The 18,644-nt window shown below is 39.1% G+C and overlaps 1 protein-coding gene across 4 annotated transcripts in view; it reads left to right on the forward strand.

The window, feature by feature from the left end:
- LOC122302977 (transportin MOS14) overlaps positions 1-18,644 on the forward strand; it is a 41,189-nt gene that overhangs the window by 12,389 nt on the left and 10,156 nt on the right. For all 4 annotated transcript variants that reach the window (XM_043114476.1, XM_043114477.1, XM_043114479.1 and 1 more), the window contains 7 exons: positions 1,644-1,757; positions 1,914-1,993; positions 2,304-2,439; positions 2,915-3,061; positions 9,515-9,600; positions 15,642-15,826; positions 15,925-16,017. In XM_043114476.1, the coding sequence (XP_042970410.1) occupies positions 1,644-1,757; positions 1,914-1,993; positions 2,304-2,439; positions 2,915-3,061; positions 9,515-9,600; positions 15,642-15,826; positions 15,925-16,017 (841 nt within the window). The remainder of the gene's footprint in view (positions 1-1,643; positions 1,758-1,913; positions 1,994-2,303; positions 2,440-2,914; positions 3,062-9,514; positions 9,601-15,641; positions 15,827-15,924; positions 16,018-18,644) is intronic.

The raw sequence follows: 18,644 nt of genomic DNA on the forward strand, positions 1-18,644 counted from the left end.
GTGTTTCTTCTTCCATGTGAAAAACATGTGAAAAGGCACAAATTATTGAAGTCTTCAAAATGTTGCTTCTGTGCAATATATTCCTAAAGGTTCCCAGAAATGGCAGCAATTATACTTGTAAGTTACTGGATGTCAGTATCGATAGTGTTTGCAATTGTACTAGAAGGAATGCTGTTCATAACTTAAGTACGCATGTTGTATACGAGGGACTCTGATCTTCGAATGAAATATAAATTACTGCCCTCTCCTTCTCTGAAAGGAGGAGCATTTCTGGGTTTGTTAGTGCTTGAAATAGTTGTATTTACCTCTCCAATGAAGAAGAGCTTCATAAACCATTAACTACGCATGCAACGCCATTCCATTGTGTTGATTTTCTTCCTGAGAGGACTGTCTATCAATATGAAGACAAGTTGCTATATGTGGTACCTCAGTTCACCAACCACTCTTTCATTGTAAAATTTTCTTAGTAGACTTCTGTGAGCTCTTAAAGAGGAAAGTTTTAAAGGAAATGCTTGGGTATTTATAAAGGGGCAAATGGTCTTCAAATCCAAAGGCTTCTCTTTTTATTAAGGCAGAGAACTGAATTCTTTCATTTGGTCAATTATGTTGGGCATCTTGGCAAAAGAAGAAGACAGGACGATCCTATGGATGCTTCTAGGGAGGAAAACGAGTTTGGTGCCTTCCCTGCCACTTTAGTAGCTGGCATACTGTCCATCTCCTGAGTGTCATAATGTCGTCTTCTTCAGTGCACTTTTTAAGCCTTGTCTGTCTCTTGTTTTGGTTTTTTTTTTTTGTGTGCACTTTCTGCTATAATATGCCTTGCTATTTTGCAATTAGGTAACTTGACCTAAAGTTCATTTTATTCTAATATTCAGCAAAGTACATAGTTTTGTAGGCGCATATGCATGTGCACATAGATCTCTTTCTCTCTCTCTCTCTCTCTCTCTCTCTCTCTCTCTCTCACCCATATATACGTGTATGTTGGTATATATAACTATGGCCTTCTCCTTGTCTCCTACTTTTCTGGATTGTTGTATTGGACCCTCATTCAATGTCAGCACTTGATGTTTGTCTTTATTTCCTACAAATCATTGGATGTCTGCCATGAGGTTAGAGTTAATAGATCATTTACAGAGAGAACTTCTCTTGCATTCTTTCTGGCTTTATCCTTGTGCGGAATGTTCGTCAGGGGTTGTAGTATCTTCTGCAACTATCAATTTCTCTGACTTCTTGTTGTATTTGGAGGGAGAGGAACGAAAGAGGCTTCAAAGATCGAGAACTGTCGATGGATGAGCTTGGAAATTTCTTTTTTCAATACTTAACTCCATTGATTGGTTGTAATTGATTTTAATGGCATGAACTTTCAGGAATTTCTTGTATCACTAAACAACATGCATAGGCAATGCTCTATTATATGTTCTGTATATTGAAAGTCTTTTCTATTCTTATGATCAATAAAATTTCGTGTACTGATAAAAAAAGGGGGTCAACCTGGGCTTGCATGTTTTCTGAACTTGAGAGTTTTCAGCTATTCAGAACAATCGATTTCCACTCCACTGAATTCGAAGCATGCCAATTCACATGTATGGCCACTATTATTTATATACTTTTTACAGTAGTAATGTATAATTTTTACATTTCAGGTTGCTGAAGTAGTCCTTCAGGAGGGCCAAACTTTTGATTTCTCTGTGATTATGCAGTTGATAACAATTTTGTCTGCGAGGCCTTCTGATGAGCTTAAGGGCTTCATGTGCATTGTATGTTACTCATTCTCGCCCTCTTATTTTCTACAGTGCAGATTAGTTGCTAAAAGCAGTTTATTTTACTGGGAAAAACTGTTGGCCTTGAATCTGGAGAATGCATTTTTTGATCTGGTTCTATCTATTTATCTAATATGCTTATTTCTGTTCTAGGTATACAGATCTCTTGCTGATGTTGTTGGTTCCTATTCCAAGTGGATGACTGCCTTTCAAACAAATGCTAGGCCCTTACTGTAACTACTCTCTTCTCAAGCAGTGCCTATTCATTTACTTTGAGTATACATCCTAAGCATGATCTGCCAGGATGTCTTAGGGCTGAATGCTGAATAATGATTCCTGTAGCCAAGCCTATATAGTTGGAATGTGGGCCTAGTGGGTTATCAACCAATTGATTGTATCAATGAATTTGTTCTGATGATGTTTTCAGCTTCTTCATTTTCTTTTGCTTGGAACATATATGCAAAATTTCATATATTCATCATATAGGATCACCATAGATCAGGCGTTGACCTTTTCCTTTTTGGTACTGTTTCCTATTTTCAGATTATTTCTTGCTTCAGGGATCTCAGAACCTCTGTCCTCAAATGCATGCGCCTCTGCCCTGCGTAAAGTATGTGAAGATGCTTCTGCAGTAATTTTTGAACCAGCAAACTTGGAAATTTTGATGTGGATAGGAGAGGTAAACTACTTTCCATAACTAGTATGAGTGTTGAATCAATGCTTCACTCAATTGTTTGATCTACAAGGGATTTCAGCATGGTCAATTGTTCATGTATGTCAATTGTGTTGACATAAGATTCCTACTTAATTTGTTTTACAGATTTCACTGTTTGGGAAGTTTTTTGTGTTACAGCCTTTTGATTTATATATGGATTTTTCAAGCTAGTGTTTGATCAAAGTCAATGCATCCTTGTTTGTTATAGTTATCAATGTGTCAACTGAACTTGCTGGATAATGTGGTCCTTCTCAATTGATGATAAATATCGTTTCCCATTTTTTAAATGCAAAAATTCACATTACTTTCAGAATACTTGCTCTAAGATTTAAAGCTTGCTAATTCATATATATTCATTCTCATGGTCTTCTCTTCATATATTTCATGGGAATACATATTTTGTGGTTCCTTGCCTTATAGATTGTGTTTGGTTTCCCAGAGTTTGATGAGGCATTTACCTTTGGAATATGAGGAAGAAGTTGTCAGTGCAATAAGTCTCATACTTGGTTCTGTACCCAACAAAGAACTAAAGAGCAATTTGTTGGCTAGATTGCTTTCGTCAAGCTATGAAGCTATTGGAAAACTTGTAAGCCTTAACTTCTATCTTGTATATGTTATTTATTTATTTATTTTGAGCTCGTGTGTATATGTATATATATTTTCTGTATTTACTTCTTACTTATAATATATATGTATATATATTTTGATCAGTAAAGAACTTTATTAATGAGAAAAGTAGGCATAACCTAAGTACACGGGACATATACAAGAGCAAGACCTATGCATGATTGTCTAAAGATACAAGGAAATTATACATGTTCATGCCATTAAAATCTATTACAATCGACCAATGGAATAAGGTATTAATAAAAAAAATGTTCTAAGCTCACCCATTGTCCGTTCATGATCCTTAAACCTCTGTCCATTCCTCTCCATCCATATGCACCACCATAAATAGATTGGGACCATCTTCCACATAGCTGCTATTTGAGAGTTACCTTGGATGCCTCTCCAACTTGCCCGTGTATATATTCTCCCTAGCAAATTATGATGCCTGCTTGTTATGGGGTTGTGCTTTTTTTTATTTTTTATTTTTATACTTTTTATCGCTAAACAAGATTTTATTGATCAAAAGAATAGGTAAAGGCGAATTTGGGTAAGTTGGAGATCGTTCCAGTGGGGGAGGGTGCAGACAAGGGGGATAAATGCACTAGTTTCTTTCATAAAATGGCTAATTCTCATAGACGTAACAATATGCCATTGAGTTGCTCAAAGCTGATAACACTGTTCTGTCTTCTCCTGATGAGATTCATGAGCATGCTGTACAGTTTTATAGTTCTCTTTTAACTGAGACGATGGATTGGAGACCTAAACTTGATGGGCTGTTTTTTGATTCATTGGATTCTGTTTCAGAAAACTGGATTGAGAGGCCGTTTGAAGAGGATGAGGTGTATTGGGTGGTTTGTGGGATGAGAAGAGACAAAGCTCCGGGCCCTAATGGTTATACTATCACTTCTTTTCAAGATTGTTGGGAGATAGTGAGGGCGGAGGTGATGCAGGTTTGCCATGAATTTTATGATTATCACAAGTATGAGAAGTTGTTGAATGCAACTTTTATTTCTCTTATCCCTAAGAGAGTAGGTGCTTCGGAGTTAAAAGATTTCCTACCTATTAGTTTGGTGAGTGGAATTTATAAGATAATTTCGAAGGTTATGGCTAATCGTATGAGCACAGTGATGGAGAAGATTATTTCAAAATCCCAAAATGCTTTTGTTAGAGGTCGACAAATTATTGATTCTGTGTTGATTGCAAATGAGTGTTTAGATAGTCGGCTTCGGGAAGGTGTTCCGGGAGTTCTTTGTAAGCTGGACTTGGAGAAGGCTTTTGACCATGTTAGCTGGGATTTTCTGTTATACATGCTTAGAAGATGTGGCTTCGGTGTCAAATGGTGTGGTTGGGTTAGACAATGTATTTCGACTGCTATGTTTTCAGTTTTAGTTAATGGTCAGCCTTGTGGTTTTTTTGAGAGTTCAAGAGGCTTGAGACAAGGAGATCTGTTATCTCCTTTCTTATTTATTCTTGTTATGGAGGCTTTTAGTCGTATGGTGGAGGCTACTGTAGGGGGTGAATTTATTTCAGGTTTTTCAGTGGGTTCTTCTTCTAATGGCTTTACTTCCGTATCGCACTTACTTTTTGCTGATGATACTTTAATTTTATGTGATGCTGTTGAGGATCGGGTTAAAGCATTGAGGGCTGTGCTGTTGTGTTTTCAAGCCATATCTGGGGTAAAAGTGAACTTGGATAAATTGGAGTTGGTCCCGGTAGGAGTTGTTCATAATATTAATGATTTAGCATCGTTTTTGGGTTGTAGAGTTTCTTCTCTGCCCATGAAATATCTCGGCCTCCCGTTGGGGGCATCATTCAAGGCAAAGTATATTTGGGACGGGGTGGTTGAGAAGATTGAGAAAAGGTTGGTGGCTTGGAAAAGGATATATTTATCTAAAGGGGGTAGAATCACCCTTATTAAGAGTACCCTTTCGAATATTCCGACGTATTTTCTTTCTTTATTCCCTTTACCAGTTGGTGTGGCTAATCGTATCAAAAAATGGTATAGAGCTTTTTTGTGGGGAGGTTTGGGGGAGGAGAAAAAAGTGCCCTTAGTTAATTGGAAAAAAGTATGCTGTCCTATTGATGTTGGTGGATTGGGTATTCGTAACTTGTGTAGTTTCAATAAGGCGTTATTGGGGAAGTGGTTGTGGAGATTTAATAAGAGGGTGCGATGTGGAGAGGGGTGATTGTCCGGAAGTATGGTAGTGATTGGGGGGGTTGGTGTACTAAGGAGAGCTGGGCGACTTATGGGGTAAGCTTATGGAAATTCATTAGAAAAGGTTGGGATAATTTTGTGAAACAAGTTTATTTTGGGGTAGGTGATGGCTCAAGAATTCGTTTCTGGTTTGATGTATGGTGTGGTGAGTCTGCTTTGTTTAGAGCTTTTCCGAAAATGTCTTCAGATTGGCTGTTAATCAGCAGGCTTCCATGTCTGAGATGTTGAGTTTTTCTAATGAAGAGGTGCATTGGAATGTCTGTTTTTTCAGATCTTTCTGGATTGGGAAATTGAGGAGGTTACTGATTTTTTCAAGTTGCTGTATTCAGTGGCTATTAGAAGACATGAAAGGGATCATATTCTCTGGAAAAGTACAGAGACCAATAAATTTTCTGTTAGATCTTTTTATAAAACGATGAATGGTCAGCAAAATTTTTCTTTTCCTTGGAAGAATATTTGGAAGGTTTGTGTTCCTTCTAAAGTTGCTTTCTTTGTTTGGACTGCAGCAATTGGAAACATTCAGACTATTGACAATTTGAGAAAGCATGGAATGATGGTTATGAAGTGGTGTTTCATGTGTAAGAAAGCTGGAGAATCAGTGGATCATCTGCTTATTCACTGTGATGCGGCAAAAGGGGGAAAGGTTGTTTAGAAGAATTGGACTATCCTGGGTTATGCCAAAATCAGTGACACAAATTCTTGCAAGCTGGCCTAGAATTCATTCTTGTTCTCAAGTTGCAGCGGCATGGAAGATGATTCCTTTGTGTATTATGTGGTGCATCTGGATGGAAAGGAATGAGAGGTGTTTTAATGATAGGGAACATTCTGTAGATGATCTCTGGAAATTTTTTATGTTTTCCCTGTTTTCTTGGTTTTCAGCCATTGTTCTTAATGGTGGGGCAGGTCATGAGTTTTTGTTTTTGCTGTTTTAGTTCTTGAATGTTCTTAGGTGTTTCTTTTGTATACTTCCTGTGTACATGGGCTTCGCCTATTTCATTCGTGTAATGAAATTTTTACTTATAAAAAAAAAAAAAAAATTTGTTTGGCGAGAATTTTTTGGGCTGTAAAGTTGCTTCTCGACCAATGATTCAATGGATTATTTAGGTCTTCCATTGGGGGCGTCTTTCAAGTCTAAGGCTATTTGGGATGGGGGTGGTTGAGAAAATTGAGAAAGGGTTGGCTGGTTGGAAGCGACTGTATTTATCAAAAGGGGGCAAAATCACCTTAATCAAAAGTACACTTTCCAATCTTCCTACTTACTTTCTGTCTTTATTCCCATTGCCTGCAGGGTTGGCAAACTGGATTGAGAAGTTATTTCATGCATTTTTGTGGAGGTGGAATGGGTGAGGAAACTAAATTCCATCTTGTTAGTTAGAATAAAGTTTGTGCTCCTATTTCGAATGGAGGTCTCGGAGTTCGCAATTTGAGAGTTTTCAATAAGGTTTTCTTAGGGAAATGGTTATGGAGATATCAATTGGAAGGGGAGCTGTTATGGAGGGAGGTTATTGATCGGAAACTTGGGAGTATTTTTTTTTTTTTTGGGGGGGGGGGGGGGGTGTGTTGGTGTTCTAAGGAGGTTAGGGGGGCTTAGGGTGTGAGTCTTTGGAAGTTCATTAGAAGGGGTTGGGAAAGTTTTGTGAAACATGTTAGCTATGAAATTGGAGAGGGTTCTAGAATCCTTTTTTGGTTTGGTGCTTGGTGAGGTGATAGGGCCCTTAATAGGGTGTTTCCAGCTATTTTCCGTATGGTTTCTGATCGGCACACATCTGTTTCTGATTTGTTAGTCCATTCTAACGGATCCTTGCAGTGGGATGTTTGTTTTACGAGAGCTGTACAGGATTGGGAACTTGATGATGTTTCAGACTTTTTCTGCTTTTTATATTCCTTGGGACTTGGGGGCAATGAGAGGAATAGGATGTTGTGGAAGCGCAAGGGAAGTAAAAATTTTACGGTTCGTTCCTATTATAAGGTGTTGACTGTTCAGCATGCTCCTTTTCCTTGGAAGCGCATTTGGAGGTCTTATGTGCCTTCCAAAGTCTCTTTTTTTACATGGACAGCCTCGCTTGGGAACATTTTGACAATGGATAATTTGAGGAAGTGTGGCCTTATTGTTATGGAGTGTTGTTTCATGTGCAAGAAGCATGGAGAATCTGTGGATCATTTACTTTTGCATTGTGAGGTGGCAAAGGTGTTGTAATTGGGTTGGCTTGGGTGATGCCTTTGAGAGTGGTGGATCTTCTTGCATGTTGGAACGGGCTTTGTGGTTGCTCTTAAGTGGCTGCAGTATGGGAAGATGGTTCCTTTGTGTCTTATGTGGTGCATTTGGTTGGAAAGGAACGAGCGGTATTTTAATGATAAGGAGCACACCTTGGAGGAAATTTGGAATTTTTTTGTGTACTCTTATTGCAATGGTTTTCTGCTTTAGTGATTAATGGAGCTTCAGCTCATGATTTTTTGTTGTCGTTTTCTGCTTCCCAGAATATATTTATGCGTTTTCTTTTATATACGTCTTGTGTACATGGGCTTTGCCTATTTCATTCGTTTTAATAAAATTCTCTCTTATATATATAAAAAAAGAATAGGCAAAAGCTCAAGTATACGAGACATATACAAGAGCAACGCCTAAGCTTGTGTTATGGGGTTGTGCTATGAGTTAATGATATATAAATATTAACCAAATCAATTTTGCAGTGCACTTAAGATCTGAGAGTACCTTGGGTTGTAAGGTTTCTTTTTTGCCTATGAAGCACTTTGGTCTTCCCTTGGGGGCTCCTCATAATTCCAAGGTAATATGGAATGGTGCTATTGAAAAAATTGAGAATAGATTGGCTGGTTGGAAAAGGATGTATCCATCTAAAGAGGTAAGAATCACTCTTATTAAGAGTACGCTATCTAACCTCCCTACGTACTATCTTTCATTATTCCCGATTCCAGCTGGTGTGGCTAATAGGATGGAAAGATTATTCCGTGCTTTCTTGTGGGGTGGATTGGGGGACGAGAAAAAGTTTCATATGATTAAATGGGACAAGATTTGTACCCCCCATCTTATGGTGGCTTGGGGATTAGAAAGTTGAGCATTTTCAATATGACCTTACTTGGGAAATGGTTGTGACAATACCATCAAGAAAGTGACGCGTTATGGAGGACCGTGGTTGAAGCTAAATTTGGCAGCATTAGGGGAGGCTGGATTTCTAATGAAGTGCTTGGATCTTATGGTGTAGGTGTATGGAAATCTATTGGGAAGGGCTGGGAGGATTTTATTTGTAATTGCAGATTCATGGCGGGGTGTGGAACAGGGGTCAGATTCTGGGTTGATGTTTGGTGTGGTGATGTTGCTCTCAAGGAGGCCTTTCCTTATCTTTTCAGAATTGCACTGCATAAGGAAGCCTCTGTTGCTGATTACATGGACTCTTTTAATGGCCTGCTGCAGTGGAATGTATTGTTTATCAGATCAGTTCAAGTTTGGGAAGTGGGAGACATTTCTGACTTCTACAGCACCTTGTATCATTGAATTTGGAATGTGGTGTGGAGGACAAACTGCTGTGGATACACCCTGGGAACAAGAATTTCTCAGTTAGATCTTTGTACAATGCTTTGTCTACCCATCTGTCTACTGCTTTCTCTTGGAAGCGCATTTGGAAGTGCAAAGTGCTCCTAAAAGTTGCTTTTCTTTGGTTGGCTGGCTTCTTACGGGAAACTTCTGACCATAGATAAGCTAAGGAAGTGTCGTAATGGATTGGTGCTTCATGTGCAAAAGGAATGGTGAATTGATGGACCATCTATTTCTCCATTGTGATGTGGCAAAGGCTCTATGGGATGAAATCTTTGTAAGGCTGGACGTTGCTTGGGTGATGCCAAAGAGGGTGGTGGATCTTTTGGCTTATTGGTAATTGCCAAGTACCAAAGGTTTAGAAGATGGTACCCCTATGTCTTATGTGGTCTATATGGAATGAGCGGAATGGAAGATGTTTTGAAAATAGAGAACACTCATTGGGGGGGATTAGAGACCTATTTTTCCAATCTTTGTTAATTTGGGCTAAGGCTATTGTATTATAGGGGGTTAATTTTAATGATGTGTATGCTTCTTTCTTTGTTCGTAGGCTGTAATTAGGTATCTCTGTTGCACCACCTGTGTACTTGGGGTATGCCTATTTATGAGGATCAATAAAGTTTCTTACTTATAAAAAAAGATCTGAGCGTTTAATGTTGTTTCAGGTTGATGAAGATAACAAACATTCTTTGAGGCAGAATCCGGCTACTTATACACAAATTTTGAACTCTGCCGCAAGAGGGCTCTACAGGTACTGTTATTATTGAGTACTAAGTTGGATATCTTGTGGAAACTAGCAATTTAATAACGATCCTAGTTTGCTTTTTCTTGGTAGGTAAGATGTCAGGTGTGGAGTAAATTCTGAGCCTTGTTGGAATAATATATTTTTCCCTTCAACTTAGGTTTTCAGGATATGTGGTAACTTAACTCTATCAGACCAGCTCATCCCGAGTCTGAAGCTTGTTTCTATTGCATGCTTCCCTTTTAAAGTATAAGCTTATTACATGGTGAAGATTAGAATAGTAAAAGGACTAAATTCATCCTTTCACTCCACACCTTTGGTTTATGAGACAAGTGGCGACATATCGTGGTATTGAAGTCAGGTGGTTTGAGTTCGAATCATGTCTCCACTATACCTCATTTATAAGATGAAATTGCACGTGTTTGAGCAGTCATGGGGAATTTTGAAATAATGTAATTTATTTAATTCACTCTTGCCATCCATATAGGCTAGGCTTTTGTGATGTCTAATTTATCATTACCGATTTGTGCTCATGCTCATTCCTCCACATTATAGAATTGCTGGACTAGAAAATTGTATATATATATATATATATTTTTTTTTTACCTATAAAAAAAGTCTGCTATGTCAAATTAAAAGGTAGACTATCTCATACAACAGTTTTAGTGAAAGCTATATTTTGATTAAAGGGTTGATTCTTTTCCCCCCATCCGGTGCATTTGTTCATAACTAATGTGGGAACCTTCCATGCTTGGATATTGGTTACCTTTTCATCAAAATTATATCACATGTTCTTGTACTCTGTAGTCGATAAAACAAGAGAGAGAGAGAATACTAAGTTCTGTTTTTATTAATGAATATTCAACTATACATATACAAGTAGTGACCATTATACCCTCACACTATACATTTAATTACAATATTTATTCCAACACTTCCCCTCAAGCTGGGGCATATATATCATATAAACCTAGATTGGAACAAATAAACTTTAGCTGACTATGACAAAGTGGTTTGGTAAACACATCTGCAAGTTGATCAGCAGACTTCACAAAGGGTGTAGAGATGTCACCACTGAATATCTTATCTCGAATGAAGTGACAATCAATCTCAATGTGTTTAGTCCTCTCATGGAATACATGATTAGACGCAATATGTACTGCAGCTTGATTATCACAAAATAACTGAAGGGGGACTGGAGCTGGAAACCCAATCTCATGAAGAAAGTGTTGCAACCATGTCAACTCACTAGCAGTGTGAGCCATTGCTCTGTATTCGGCCTCTGCACTAGATCGAGCTACTACTGTTTGCTTCTTACTTTTCCATATAACCAAATTACCTCCTACAAAGGTACAATATCCAGTAGTCGATCTTCTATCTGAAGGAGACCCTGCCCAATCAGCATCTGAAAAAGCTTCAATTCTAAGATACCCATTTGGTCTATACAACAACCCAAGGCCAGGAGCTTGCTTAAGATACCGAAGAATATGGATTACAGCATCCCAATGTGAGATCCTAGGCGTTTGTAGAAATTGGCTCAGTACACTTACTGCATAAGAAATATCAGGTCTAGTGATAGTTAGATAATTTAATTTTCCAACAAGTCTTTGATACCGACTTGAATCTCCAAACAACTCACCTTCCTCTTTCAAGAGTTTACGATTTGGATCCATAGGAGTGTCAATAGGCCGTGCACCCAACATGCTAGTTTCTTCCAAAAGATCAAGCACATATTTTCTCTGAGATAGGTTGATACCCTTTTTAGATCTACTAACTTCGATTCCAAGAAAGTATCTAAGTTTACCCAAGTCTTTTGTCTGAAACTGATCATGTAAAAATTGTTTCAGTTTGGCGATTCCAGCTGAATCACTTCCAGTAATTACAATATCATCTACATATACAATCAATAAGATATGACCTACATCACCATGCAGATGAAATACCGAGTGGTCTGTTTGGCATCTATGAAGACCAAATGCCAATACACTATCAGAGAACCTCCCAAACCATGCTCGAGGAGATTGTTTCAAACCATATAATGCATTTTTTAACTTGCAAACTGTACCTCAACACTCCCCCTGAGCAACAAAACTAGGTGGTTGCTCCATATACACTTCCTCATTTAAGTCACCATGTAGGAATGCATTTTTAACATTCAACTGAAATAAGGGCCAATCCAAATTAGTAGCAAGAGAGATCAATACCCGAACAGATGAAATTTTGGCAACGGGAGAAAAAGTCTCGTCGTAATCAATGCCATAAATTTGAGTGTAACCCTTAGCTACCAAGCGAGCTTTCATATGTTCCACAGCGCCAGTAGGATGGAATTTGACTGTGTATACCCATCTACAGCCAACAGATTGTTTTCCCGGCGGCAGAGGAACAAGATCCCATGTCCCATTATGGTGAAGAGCATCCATTTCATTTTCCATGGCTGTCCTCGATCCCGGATCAGATAAAGCATCCTGAACTGTCTTAGGAACAGAAACTTTTGACAGTTGAGAAGTAAAAGATGAAAAAGATGGAGACAATGCATGACAGGAGACATATTGGCTAATCGGATGTTGAGTAACACAAGAACGAGTACATTTTCGGAGAGCAATAGGTGGAGATTCTGAAGCACTGAGTAACTCAGGGTCTGAAGACGGAGACAAAGTTGGTGGAGGCAGGGGAGTTGGGGTCCGTGAGCGATGCGAGTACACCTATAGAGGGACAAGAGAAGGCACTGAAGGAGGTTGGGTAATAGTGGGTGATTGTGGAGGAGAAAGGGTTAAAGTAGGTAATGGTAAGAGGATCACACTCAACAACCGAAGACGTGTCTGAAAAATAGGGTATGGACTCAAAAAATGTGACATCAGCACTTGTGAAGTAGCGTCGAAGAGCAGGACTATAACAGCGATATCCTTTTTGTGTTCGAGAATAACCAACAAAGAAACACTTGGTAGCACGTGGATCAAGCTTATCAAAGCCTGGGCCAAGATTATGAACATAGTAAACACACCCAAAGATTTTGGGTGGAAGAGCAAAGGTTGGCAATGAGGGAAACAAAATGGAGAAGGGAGAGGAGCCATCAAGGACAGATGAAGGCATACGATTGATAAGGTGACACGCAGTAAGAATATCATCACTCCAAAAACGTTTAGGAACATGCATGTGCAGTAAAAGTGCTCGAGTTACATCTAACAAATGACGATTTTTACATTCAGCCACCCCATTTTGTTGGGGTGTGTAGGAACATGAAGTTTGATGAACAATTCCCTTATTGATTAAGTAAGCAGCAAAGACATTAGATTGATATTCTTTAGCATTGTCAGAACGCAAAACTTGAACTTTTTGTCCAAATTGAGTTTTAATTTCTTTTCGAAAGACTTTGAATATGGAAAGAAGTTCAGATCTTGCTTTCATCAGAAATAACCATGTCATACGAGAATAGTCATCAACAAATGTAACAAAATATTGAAACTTGTTTGATACAATGTTGAATGGTCCCCATATATCAGAATGAACCAATGCAAAAGAAGAAGATTATCAACTCGAGGTACAAAAGACACACGGTGATGTTTATTAAGTTGACATGCTTCACAAGGAAAGGGAGACACATTTCCAAGGTCCCTAACTTGACGTTTCAAAAGAGAAAGGGATGGGTGTCCAAGACAGCAATGCCATTCAAAAGCGGAGGAGGAAGTGAGGGCTCGAGTGGGTGACTGCTCGACGTCGAGGTAATACAGACCACTAGTTTCATGCCCCGTACCAATCTTCTTCCCCGTCTTGAGATCCTGAAAGATACATACAGAAGGAAAAAATGTCACAGAACATTGAAGGTTTTGAGTGATTTTACTAATGGACAGCAAGCTGAAGGGAAAACTAGGAGCATATAGAACGGATGACAAGGATATAGACTCAGTGAGCTTGGTGGATCCAATGCCTGTAACTTTAGCAAGAGAACCATTAGCAAGAGTAACACTCTTGGGAAATGACATAGTACCTAACTCAGATAAGGAATGAGACAAATCAGTTAGATGTTCATTAGCTCCTGAATTGATGATCCATGGATTTTGGGTAGACGAGACAAGACATGTGGATGCTGTACCTGGTTGGGTAAGAGTAGCTCTGGAAGATGAAGCCGTTCGTGTAACTAAAAACTGATCATACTCATCCTTCGATATGCTGATCATCCCTAGAGGCAAGTTGGAACTCGTTGCCTGTGATGTAGAGTCTTGGCAAATGGCCTGATTAGCGAACCCAGATGGTCTCCCATGTATATCCCAACAATAGTCCACCGAGTGGTTAGTGCGACCACAATGGGTGCACTTACGAGATCCACGACCTCGAGTACGGTTACCTCTGGCATCACATTCCCCACGTGCACCTCTACCACCCCGGCCTCCATGCCCACTAGGAGCAACATAAGAGGCAACTAAAGCAGATCTCTCATTACTCTGGTCAGAATATAACTGAGATCCAGGTCCAGATAATGTGGCTCGCTGGAGTCGGGAGAACACATCAGGAAATGAGGGGAGCTGTGGGCTTGCCAGAATTTGAGAGCGAACCGACTCATACTCAGGTTTTAGGCCAACTAGAAACCGAACAACGTTGAACTCTTCACGTTGTTTTAGCATAATTGAAACACCAGAAGTGATAGGTTGATAAATTTTGAGTTCTTCACATATACCCATCACTTTAGAGTAATACTCTTCTAGACCCAAAGCACCCTGTTCCAATCCAAAAAATTGTTGACACAACTCATAAATACGAGTTGTGTTTCCAACACCCGAGTACATCTGTTTGAGATGCCTCCATATCTCTTGAGTAGTGTCAAAGTGTACTAAACTAGCACAAATATTAGGCTCAATACTAGTCAACATCAAGGAGCAGATTTGAGCATCTTCTTGCTCCCATTGAGCAAAGGTAGAACTAGTTGACTCAGGCATTGAATCAACCAAGTGGGTACGACGAAGACCCTTACCTTTCAAGAACATTTCAACAGATTTTGACCATAGTATGTAATTCTTTCCATTCAATTTCACCGTAGTCATAGGCATGTTAACGTTTGGTGCAATAGATAATGACTCAAACTTAGCTTCCATGGAGAAAAATACGAGAATATGGATCAAAAACAAACAAATACACGCTGGAAAAATAGAAACCAGCTTAACAACCCAAATCTCGGATCTGTACGGGTCAAAAACAGTCCATACCGGTCAGAACAGCCAATTTTAGGACCTGAACCGGCCTGTATCGGCCCTGTTTCAGTCTGTTTCGGCCTGAACCGGCATGTATCGGCCCTGTTTCGGTCTGTTTCGGCCTGTATCGGTCTGAACCGATTCTGTTTCGCCGCAACCGGCTTGTATCGGGTCTGAACCGGCCTGTTTCGGCCTGTATCGGCCGGTACCGGATTTGGGCGTATCGGATTCAAGAATAAATTAGAAAACCCGGAATAAGTTATTCCTAACCCGGAATAAGTTATTCCTAACCCTGATGCCAAACAAGTGCTATTCCAGATAGGAATAGGTTCTTATTTCAGATTGGGGGCATGCACAACCACGGAGAGGATAGCAGAACACACCAGGAATAGCCAAAAACTTGCAGCCAAACATACCTGGACTCTTCCTTCGGCCGGCGATACACAGTCCTTCCGATAGCCGATGGAGACGAAAACTCACCGGAGTGGATAGAGGACGCCGGCGACCTCGATTCCGGTGTCCATTACCGGATATAACCCCTTATGTCACCGGAAAAGCACTTCGGAAGGAGCTGCCGGCCGAAACTTCAGCCAAAACTTCACAGCACCACCAACAACCAATGACAACCACCAGCACCCGCCGGAAAAACACCACTAACCCGTCGTACAACCACAACCGACCACTCACTGCTCTGATACCATGTAGTCGATAAAACAAGAGAGAGAAAGAATACTAAGTTCTGTTTTTATTAATGAATATTCAACTATACATATACAAGTAGTGACCATTATACCCTCACACTATACATTTAATTACAATATGTATTCCAACATACTCCATCTCTCATGTCTGAACATATCATTTCAGAATTGGAACTGTATTGGGTCATCTTGCGCCTTTGCCAAATGGGCCTTCGGCTGATGATCCTATACTTGCACTTCTCACGGTTTTTTGGCCCATGCTGGAGAAACTTTTTATGTCCGGACACATGGAAAATGGTAATTTATCTACAGCAGCTTGCCGGGCTCTTTCACAAGCAATTCAATCTTCAGGTATGAGTAAAGATCTGTAACTAAGGTGTTCTTGACAGGTCATGATACCTTCTCACCACAAAATATATAAATAACGCTTCATTTTGTTTGATTTGCAGGCCAGCACTTTGTGACAGTACTGCCCAAAGTACTCGATTGCCTATCAACAAATTTTTTGTTATTCCAAAGTCATGAATGCTATGTCAGAACAGGTAGGGTGCTTGATTTATGATGACATGCAGTCCACTGTTGGAATTAAAATGATTCATCTGCTTTGACACAAATATCTGGCCATAAATGATATGCCACTAGGTTAATTTATAGTTCAGGGGACCATGGGAACTGCAGTGTCAGTCTGTTTGAAGAAGCAACTTGAATCCTGACAAATTTCATAATGGTTTGCCTGAGAACCATATTCACTAGAGTTCCACACTGGTCAGAAATTGATCTATAGAAGCATGATTCCCTAACTCCCATTAGGCGCTGCCAATAATTATGATCCTTCTGTGTCTCCTGGTTTTTTGGGCTCTAATTAAACCCTTGAATAAAACTAGCCCAGATTTTACTAAAATGTCAAAACCTGGAATTATAAATCTAAAAATCAGACTAATAAAGATTCTTTTTCTTCGTTGCGCATGCATCAACAACCCATGCAAGATGATTCAAATGATGCTTTTATTTGTCATGCAAAGAATATGGCAGAAATGTTAGATTATAGAATTAAAAACTATCAATTATAGAGGTTCTAGTATATCATTGCATTTGTTTTGCTTATTTTTAGCACAAAATTGAGAGGATGCATTTAAAGATGGAAGAATGTTAATGATGTGCATTTAGAATTGGTACTTGATATTTGTTTAGAAGCAAGGTACCAAAAAACTAAACATATTGGATTTTGACAATATCAGTTGATGTCTTGTACTTATCAAGTTGCCAATAAATTCTTGTTGCCTTAGTTCAAACTATTTTTAGAATTCATTGTCAGCTGTAATATCAATATGGTCGAGTGTATTTCAGTTATGAAAACTGGACTTCTTGTGCATGGATGCTAGTAAATTGGGATAGACTTTTGCACTTGTGCTTTTTTAATAATAAACTTTTATATTACTTGGAAAAATATTGGGATACATCATGGAAATTTTGAGATATCATGATTTTGAAAAATTCAACAAATTGGATCATGCAACATGAAAAGAAAATGTTATGATGCCCAAATTTCTATCCTATACTATCATATGCTTTTTTATAAGTAAAATTTTGGTATAATTAATAGGCGTAGCCAAGTGCATTGGGTGTATACAAGAGAAAACATGTAGATCCTATGCTTTTTTTGATAGGTAATAAAAAATTTCATTCCCAAGAAATTGGCATAAGCCCAAGTACAAATGACGTATACAAAGGAAATATCTACTACTTTCCAAGAACGAAAGGAAAACTAAAACAGATTCTGGAAAATATCTTCCCTTGACAAAACTTCAGCCCACAAACTCAAAGCACTAAGAAAAAATCCCTAAGTTCTCCCAATGATCGTTCTTTGTCTTTGAAACATCTCCCATTCCTTTCAAGCCATAGACACCACATGAGACAAGAAGGAATCATCTTCCAAACATGAGTAGCATTCTATTACCCTTCAAACCCTTCCACCCTACCAATAAATCCACCACTTCCTTGGGCATTACCCAAAATAAACCAATCCGATTCAAAACCTCATTCCACAAGAACTTGATCACTTCACAATGAAGAAAGAGTTGTTTTACAGATTCCCCATCCTTCTTGTACGTGACACACCAATTAGCGATGTACATACCTCTCCTTCTAAGATTTTCAGTTGTCAACAACTTTGCCCAAGGATAACACCCAATAGAAAAAAAAGCAACATTGGAAGGAACTTTCACTTTCCATATGTTTTTCCAGGGAAATTCACCGCTCCTGTGATAGGTTAAAATTCTGCAAAAAGAGGAGACTAAGAACTTAGAATTTCCTGCAGGTATCCACAGCATGCTGTCCTCCCTACCTAGCATCAACTTTGAACTGTAAAGTCTTTCCAGAAATCCTGAACATCATCCACTTTCCAGTCATTAACATCCCTGATAAAGATAACATTCCATTGCTATTATTGTCAATGCAACAGAAGACTTTCCTACAGCTGCATTTTGATCCTTTGCAATTCTGAAAAGAGAGGGAGAGTCCAGCTTAAAACGATAGTATTAATACGAATAGACATAGCCCAAGTAAACAAGAAGTTATACAAGAGATAAGACCTATCTAAGTCGCTAAAGAAGACATAAGAAAATCGTGCATATTTTGGCCATTAAAATCTACAGCAATGGCCCAAAGGACTAGAGAGGTGAAAAAAAGAGAGCGAAGCTCCACTAGTGTCTACTTCTTATCTTCAAAAGTCTGCTCGTTATGCTCTCGCCATATGCACCACATAACGCAGATAGGAACCATTTTCCGCTTTGATCTGTGGAAGTCCACCCGACATTCCCCAACTGGCCAATAACTTGGTCACCATAGTAGGCATCACCCAGTTTAATCCGATTTTGTTGAACACTTCACACCACAAGGCTCTAGCTGTCTCACAATGTAACAACAGATGATCCACTGTCTCTCTGGCTTTCTTACACATACAACACCAGTTTGCAATAATTACCCGGTGCTTTCGCAGATTATCTGTAGTCAGAATCTTACCCAAGGCCGCTGTCCAGACGAAAAAAAGTGCTTTGGGAGGTGCCTTATTCCTCCACAATCTTTTCCAAAAAAAGTCCAGCTTAAGTGAAGAATCCCCACACCACAAGTCATGCCAGAAAAGTGTCCTCTTCCCATCTCCCACCTTCAA

The sequence above is a fragment of the Carya illinoinensis genome, chromosome 3, assembly GCF_018687715.1.
Source record: "Carya illinoinensis cultivar Pawnee chromosome 3, C.illinoinensisPawnee_v1, whole genome shotgun sequence".
Lineage (NCBI taxonomy): Eukaryota > Viridiplantae > Streptophyta > Magnoliopsida > Fagales > Juglandaceae > Carya > Carya illinoinensis.